This window comes from Hyperolius riggenbachi, chromosome 3 (assembly GCF_040937935.1).
Source record: "Hyperolius riggenbachi isolate aHypRig1 chromosome 3, aHypRig1.pri, whole genome shotgun sequence".
In the NCBI taxonomy this organism is placed as follows: Eukaryota; Metazoa; Chordata; class Amphibia; order Anura; family Hyperoliidae; genus Hyperolius; species Hyperolius riggenbachi.
The window spans coordinates 15,956,137-15,964,956 of NC_090648.1; the positions used below are offsets into that span (position 1 = coordinate 15,956,137).

The 8,820-nt window shown below is 43.7% G+C and overlaps 1 protein-coding gene across 1 annotated transcript; it reads right to left on the reverse strand.

The window, feature by feature from the left end:
- Positions 1-5,871: 5,871 nt before the first annotated feature.
- On the reverse strand, positions 5,872-6,840 carry LOC137561812 (olfactory receptor 1468-like). Its single transcript, XM_068273169.1, has one exon. It carries the CDS (start codon positions 6,838-6,840, stop codon positions 5,872-5,874), a length of 969 nt encoding a protein of 322 aa, XP_068129270.1.
- Positions 6,841-8,820: the final 1,980 nt, after the last annotated feature.

The following is an 8,820-nucleotide window of genomic DNA, read 5'->3' on the forward strand; positions in this document are numbered from 1 at the left end:
CACCCATGCAGCAGCAGCCCACAGAACAGCAAGCGTGCAGATCCACTTCCAACACCGATCGCCTGGAGAAGATGGTCAAGGACTACATGTCAGATGGCATAGCTGTGTTGAACAATCCATCTGCACCCTTCAACTATTGGGTATCGAAGCTAGACACCTGACACGAACTGGCAATGTACGCAATAGAGGTGCTGGCTTGCCCGGCAGCCAGCGTTATGTCGGAACGCTGTTTCAGTGCTGCTGGAGGCATCGTCACAGATCGGCGTATCCGCCTCTCCACAGAAAATGCAGACCGTCTGACTCAAATAAAAAATGATTCAATCCTGGATTGGAAACGACTATGCAACACTCCCGGACCCCAACCAAGTAACATGAACAATGACCATCTGTGATGGGTTAGCGTTGCCGGTCCCTGTTTATGGAACCTCTCATCTTTATTACATTTATGACTGCATGGCGGTAAAAAGCATGCTATCCGCACGCTTCTTGTCCTCATGCAAGGCCTGGGTTGTTGTGTCTCAAAGCGTGGCCTTCTCCTCCTGCGCCTTCTCCTGTTACATCACGTGTGCTGCTGCTGGGTTAGCGTTTCCGGTCCCTGTTTATGGAACCTCTTATCTTTATTACATTTATGACTGCATGGCGGTACAAAGCATGCTATCCGCACGCTTCTTGACCTCATGCAAGGCCTGGGTTGTTGTGTCTCAAAGCGTGGCCTTCTCCTCCTGCGCCTCCTCCTGTTCCATCACGTGTGCTGCTGCTGCTGCTGGGTTAGCGTTGCCGGTCCCTGTTTATGGAACCTCTCATCTTTATTACATTTATGACTGCATGGCGGTAAAAAGCATGCTATCCGCACGCTTCTTGTCCTCCTGCAAGGCCTGGGTTGTTGTGTCTCAAAGCGTGGCCTTCTCCTCCTGCGCCTCCTCCTGTTCCATCACGTCTGCTGCTGCTGGGTTAGCGTTGCCGGTCCCTGTTTATGGAACCTCTCATCTTTATTACATTTATGACTGCATGGCGGTAAAAAGCATGCTATCCGCACGCTTTTTGTCCTCATGCAAGGCCTGGGTTGTTGTGTCTCAAGGCGTGGCCTTCTCCTCCTGCGCCTCCTCCTGTTACATCACGTGTGCTGCTGCTGGGTTAGCGTTTCCGGTCCCTGTTTATGGAACCTCTTATCTTTATTACATTTATGACTGCATGGCGGTACAAAGCATGCTATCTGCACGCTTCTTGTCCTCATGCAAGGCCTGGGTTGTTGTGTCTCAAAGCGTGGCCTTCTCCTCCTGCGCCTCCTCCTGTTACATCACGTGTGCTGCTGCTGGGTTAGCGTTTCCGGTCCCTGTTTATGGAACCTCTTATCTTTATTACATTTATGACTGCATGGCGGTACAAAGCATGCTATCCGCACGCTTCTTGTCCTCATGCAAGGCCTGGGTTGTTGTGTCTCAAAAAGCGTGGCCTTCTCCTCCTGCGCCTCCTCCTGTTCCATCACGTGTGCTGCTGCTGGTGCTGGGTTAGCGTTACCGGTCCCTTTTCCTGGAACCTCTTCTCTGTATTACATTTATGACTGCATGGCGACAAAAAGCATGTTACCTGTGTAAAGAAACATGACATTTTCCACATTTAAAATACAATCAATTTTCTCAAAAACTATAAGCTCTTTTTCAAATATTTTTTTTCCCTCTTGTACCCACTCCCAAGGTGCACATACCTTGCAAATTTGGGGTATGTAGCATGTAAGGAAGCTTTACAAAGCACGAAAGTTCGGGTCCCCATTGACTTCCATTATGTTCGGAGTTCGGCGCGAACACCCGAACATCGCGGCGATGTTCGGCGAACGTTCGCGAACCCGAACATCTAGGTGTTCGCCCACAACTAGTAGCAAGGAAGAGAAGAAATTATACACATATGCCAGGTATTACAGATATTTAAACAATTTGTACATAGTGTTAATTATTTCAGAGAGGTTTCAGAGTTCATCAAGTTTATGGCAGATGGGAAAAAGCTGTGTTTCAGTCTGTTTGTGTGTGTGCGGATTGATCTAAAACATTTACCTGATGGAAGGAGCTCAAACAAGGCATTTCCAGGGTGAGTGTTGTCCTTGATAATGTTTTTGGCCCTTCTCACGCTGCGAGTATTATACAAAATTTCCAGTGATGGTAGTTCAGTGCTAATAATGGCTTCTGCTGTTTTAACAACTCGCTGCAGGGCTTCTCTAGTAGCCTTCGTGCAGCTGTTGTACCAGGCCGTCATGCAATTGGTCAGAACGCTTTCTATAGCGCTTCTGTAGAAATTAACCAGCAGCTTCTGTGGGAGGTTAGCGCTCCTTAGTTTTCTCAGAAAGTAGAGGCGTTGTTGTGCTTTGCCAGTTAGAGCTAAAGCATTGTCAGCCCAGGACAGGTTCTCTGCGATGGTGACTCCCAAAAATTTGAAGCTGGAAACTCTCTCCACAGCCTCTGCATTGATCATCAGCGGTAGATGAGTGGTCTTTTTGGTGGTCCTAAAGTCCAGAATAATTTCTTTGGTCTTCTTTGTATTTACAGGTTGTTACAAATCTAGCAGGAATTGCATAAATTAGCATTCAGGTGGGAGGCTCGGTTGGACGTAATCTTTACATGGACCGCCGCGTGTAGGCATCTCCCACACAGTCCCCTCCCTAACCACTCACCTGTCAACCGCATCCTGGAAGCTGCAAAAAAGAAATTTAAAATCACAAACACTGGTTCGCATGAGAGCCGGGGGCCCCAGGTCTCTCTCATTGGCTGTGGCCCCCAAACCACCATGCGATACCTAGAGGCAAATGATGATGGAGACATAGTGCAGGGGATGACAGATGGCCACATATCGGTCATAGGACATCGCCGCCAGAAGAAAACATTCAGATGCTGCTGAGAAACTAAAGAAGTAATATTGAGTGACACAGTCAAAAAATGGTATAGAAGTATTACTATGAAGGACAATGTTTAGCATGTTAGGGGAAATATTTGTGCTTAGCATGATGTCAGTGATGGAAAGTTGGGTGAGTAAGAAGTACATGGGGGAGTGGAGAGTCTTGCTGATGGCCACCAGAGTGATGATCAGGAAGTTTCCACACAGCGTCCCACAATATATCAGAAGAAGAGAGGTAAAGAGCAATACAGTAAACTTGCCTGTGTCATGGAACCCCAGGAGAAAGATTGTGGTGATATTACTCTGAGAGGAGCCTTGTGTGTAAGAGGGCAAAAACTTTTTTTTGTAGGACAAATATGTAGGACTAATTATGGATGATCACACACACACACACACACACACACACACACACACACACACACACACACACACACACACACACACACACACACACACACACACACACACACACACACACACACACACACACACACACACACACACACACCACACACACACACACACACACACACACACACACTACAATAGAACAATATGAGCCCTCAAAAGGGCTTTTGTTTTGCTCTGTGCAGTGCACGCATAAAGTTTTACGCGCATAAAGTTTTGCGCGCATAAAGTTTTGCGCGCGAAAAGCTCGCTTAGACGTGCTAAGGGGGTTTTCACAGGCGTGCTAACAGTTAGCACCGCTTTTTGTTAGCAGAGCTTTTTTGGGGTGCTTTCAGCAACAAATTTCAGTGAGGAGCAAGTTAACAAGAGCCTAACTAACGCTTTCCCTATATCTCCATGTCTCTATGTCTCTCCCTTCCTCTCACTACAGGAGCAGACAGAGAGTGAGAACATGGCTGACGCTGGACCCCCCCCCATGGTTTTTTTTTGGGGGGGGTCCAAGAGGGAGTGCAGCCTGATTGGCTGCCATGTGTCTGCTAACTGGGATGTAGAGGGTCAAAGTTTAGCCCAATGACGAGATAAAGGGGGCGGGTCGAATGCGCTATGTATCCACTACCCAACGCGGGCAGCTGAAATCCGCACTAACTACCCGCCGGGTGAACCGTTCGGGCCATCTCTACTCCAGACATAGATAAAAATAAGATTAGACTTTGATATGCAAACATTTCTTAATAAAGAACTGAATATTTAATTGGAGTTCCTAATTTTTTCACATGACTGTATACTAGAACTTTGTGCCTGAGGGAGGTGTCACTAATTCCTACCGCATTTCCCCCAAAATAAGACAGCGTCTTATATTAATTTTTTCAACAAAGCTGTGCTAGGGCTTATTTTCAGGGGATGTCTTATATTTCTATGAACACACAAGTTCCTGTGTTGTGTGTCCTCCTGCCTTCCTCACTGTGCCATCTCCTCCTCTTGTGTGCCCCTGTGTCCCTCTTGTACCTTTAGTGTCCTCCAGGTGTACTTCTCTGTACCTGTATCCCCTGTCCTCCTGTGTCCTCCGTGTCCGCTGCTGTGTCTCCCACTGTCTCTCATGTTTTTCTGGTATCCCCTTGCATCCTCTTCTTTCCCCCTGCCCCATGCTACTGTGTCCCCGAGCTTCAGCCTATGGGGAAGAAGTATAGCTACTTGTGTTTCTACTGGCAGGTGAGACCATTGCTCTGTTATTGGGTCAATCACTGCACTTGCTGAGGAGCAGTGAGTGCAGTGATTGGCACAATGATGGAGCCATGGTTCTACCTGCAAGACCATGGGCTGCATTAATAATACAAGTTGCCATACTTTTTCCACTTACTGCCACTAGGGCTTATTTTTGGGTTAGGGCTTATGTTCGAGCATGCTGAAAATTCCTGCTAGGGCTTACTTTCTGGGTATGTCTTAATTTCAGGGAAGGAGGGTATATGAAGAGGTGTCAGTACCTGAAAATACAGTATAACATTATAATATAAAACTGACTTGCTCCACAGAAGTTTGACTTGACAATAAAATACTTGTAAAACCTGTATGTTTATTTAAATTCATTGTTAAGTTATTTTCTAATAAGGATTACCATGAAAGATTACATAATCACATAAATAAATATAAGGTATAATGGATGTTAACCCTTATGCTGGGAATACACCATGAGATTTTTTGGTAGATAGATTGTTTGATAGATAATTTCCGACAGGTCCGATCTGATTTTACAATTGTTTTTCTGATCGATTTATCATAGAAGTGGATGGAAATGGATCAGAAAAACGATCGGACAGTAAATCTGCTGAAAAAATCTCATTGTGTATTCCCAGCATTCAGGGGTAAATAAGTACTGGGACACAAGCAACCCTTTTTATCTGTTAATTATGGAACAATGAGCCCCTTTAATGTTACCCTCATCTCCTTTTTGGGAACAATGGATGTAAGGCCAGTTCTCCTTAGCATTGTGGTAGGGGTGCTTTTCAATGAGGATGGGGGTCCCTAATACAAGATATCCCCTCTGACAAAGCCATCACAGGGAGTTCTGTGCTCATCATCAGGAATTCCATAGTTTGGCCCAATTACTTGCTAAATCTGTGATCACAACTTTTTCCTGATCTGAGATTTAGTAAATGAATTCTTATGTCTAGCATCACCTTCCCTATACCATAGCTCCCAACTGTCCCTCTTTCGGAGGGACAGTCCTTCTTTGGGAGCCCTGTCCCTTTGTCCCTGTTTCCTCCTCATTTGTCCCTCTTTCAGGGCTTTGTCCATCTTTCTTTGTAAATATATATATTTCTCTACTAAAAATGTGTTTGATTGACTCTAAACTTTATTCCTATCCTTTAAATTGATATATTACTATTTTTAAAATGTTAATATGAAGGAAAATGAACCAGGATAGAAAGGGCCAGTGTGGTTTGAGTTATAAAACAACATATTTTTCTCATGAAATCTGTATTGCATGCGTGACTAGGGGTGTGACGGGGGCGTGATCAGGGGTGTGTCAGGGGCGTGGCTTAAGTGTACCTCTTTCTCATCTCAAAAAGTTGGGAGGTATTCCTAAACCACAACATTTTTTAGAGCATTTTTAATGTCTTCATTCCTTAAACTATATATACAGGGATTTAAGAGAGGAGTAAACACTGTGTACAGCATAGACATTATTTTACTGCCCATCTGTGAGTGGTCTTCATTTGGAATTATGTAAATTGCAATTATACTCCAGTAAAAAAGACACACAACAGTCAAATGAGAGCTGCAGGTGGAAAAGCACTTCTGTCTTCCTGAGATGGATGAGATCTTTAATATGGTCCAAACAATTCCCATGTATGAAACCAAAATAGCCAGGAATGGTAAGATTACTACAGGGATGCCCATCAGGGCTATATCCATTTTCATGCTGGACACGTCTGAACAAGAAAGTTCGATCAAAGGAATAACATCACAGTAGAAATGGTCAATGGTGTTTGGGCCACAGAACTGTAGTTGGCAGATGTAAAATGTCACAGCAGTTGTTACAATGAAGCTGAGAAGCCATGCTAGAACAACTAATGTGGTGCAAAGCCCTGGGGTGATGATGGAGACATAGTGCAGGGGATGACAGATGGCCACATATCGGTCATAGGACATCGCCATCAGAAGAAAACATTCTGATCCTTCTGAGAAACAAAAAAAGTAATATTGAGTGACACAGTCAAAAAATGGTATAGAAGTATTACTATGAAGGACAATGTTTAGCATGTTAGGGGAAATATTTGTGCTTAGCATGAGGTCAGTGATGGAGAGTTGGGTGAGGAAGAAGTACATGGGGGAGTGGAGGGTCTTGCTGATGGACACCAGAGTGATGATCAGGAGGTTTCCACATAGCGTCCCACAAAATATCAGAAGAAGAAAGATGAAGAGCAATACAGTGAACTTGCCTGTGTCATGGAACCCCAGGAGAAAGATTGAGGTGACATTGCTCTGAGAGGAGCCTTGTGTGTCTGAGGGCAAAAACAGCACAAAACATAGCTCCATCCAAAATAGCATGGTTTCTTTGTAGGACAAATATGTATGACTAATAATGGATAATCTCCACTTTATTTTATTTCTAGAACAGATAGTCTTCTGTACGTCTATTGCCCTCTAGGATCACCTTCTTGCGTTTACATATACAAGAATTCTCACACGTTTCACCTCTTTCTTGGAATCTCCTTCCAAAACATGTCTGTCCTTCTCCAACTATTGAAGCACCTGCACAAAACTCACTTTTTCAGAAAGCAAATGTTTTAACTTAGGCCATTCTTCTTCAACATCTAGCCAAGTGTTCAGCAAATAAGAGATCATTTTCTGCTGCCAGATATATATGTTAGTCCTCAGCAATTATGATCCCAAAGAGACAGAGGACCTATTTGTGTATTCTCTTGGTTCTTCATTAAACCTCGAAACGTATCTTGATTAATTTAATATTTTTATTACAAAATAAAAACAATAGATATCTTATCTGAGGAATTACAAGGGAACATGAATGGCAAATTAAAACGTAAATTGTATTTACTCAGAACATTTTAGTGCCAAAATTTGCAAAAAATGCGAAAAATCACAAACTTTTTACAAAATGGCATTTTGAATATTGGCATTTTGGCTCATCACTGTCGACAACACAATACAAACAGCAATGGAGGTTTTTGTCAATGTGATTGATCTTCACGTACAGGATCTTCTCAAAAAATTAGCATATTGTGATAAAGTTCATTATTTTCTGTAATGTACTGATAAACATTAGACTTTCATATATTTTAGATTCAAATACACACAACTGAAGTAGTTCAAGCCTTTTATTGTTTTAATATTGATGATTTTGGCATACAGCTCATGAAAACCCAAATTTCCTATCTTAAAAAACTAGCATATTTCATCCGACCTATAAAAGAAAAGTGTTTTTAAAACAAAAAAAAGTCAACCTTCAAATAATTATGTTCAGTTATGCACTCAATACTTGGTCGGGAAGCCTTTTGCAGAAATGACTGCTTCAATGCGGCGTGGCATGGAGGCAATCAGCCTGTAGCACTGCTCAGGTGTTATGGAGGCCCAGGATGCTTCGATAGCGGCCTTAAGCTCATCCAGAGTGTTGGGTCTTGCGTCTCTCAACTTTCTCTTCACAATATCCCACAGATTCTCTATGGGGTTCAGATCAGGAGAGTTGGCAGGACAATTGAGCACAGTAATACCATGGTCAGTAAACCATTTACCAGTGGTTTTGGCACTGTGATCAGGTGCTAGGTCGTGCTGAAAAATGAAATCTTCATCTCCATAAAGCTTTTCAGCAGATGGAAGCATGAACCCACTTTTGAACCAGAAACAGCGGCAAAAGCGCCTGACCTGGGCTACAGAGAAGCAGCACTGGACTGTTGCTCAGTGGTCCAAAGTACTTTTTTTCGGATGAAAGCAACTTTTACATGTCATTCGGAAATCAAGGTGCCAGAGTCTGGAGGAAGACTGGGGAGAGTGAAATGCCAAAATTCCTGAAGTCCAGTGTCAAGTACCCACAGTCAGTGATGGTCTGGGGTGCCATGTCAGCTGCTGGTGTTTGTCCACTGTGTTTTATCAAGAGCAGGGTCAATGCAGTTAGCTATCAGGAGATTTTGGAGCACTTCATGCTTCCATCTACTGAAAAGCTTTGTGGAGATGAAGATTTCATTTTTAAGCACGACCTGGCACCTGCTCACAGTGCCAAAACCACTGGTAAATGGTTTACTGACCATGGTATTACTGTGCTCAATTGGCCTGCCAACTCTCCTGACCTGAACCCCATAGAGAATCTGTGGGATATTGTGAAGAGAGAGTTGAGAGACGCAAGACCCAACACTCTAGATGAGCTTAAGGCCGCTATCGAAGCATCCTGGGCCTCCATAACACCTGAGCAGTGCCACAGGCTGATTGCCTCCATGCCACACCGCATTGAAGCAGTCATTTCTGCAAAAGGATTCCCGACCAAGTATTGAGTGCACAACTGAACATAATTATTTG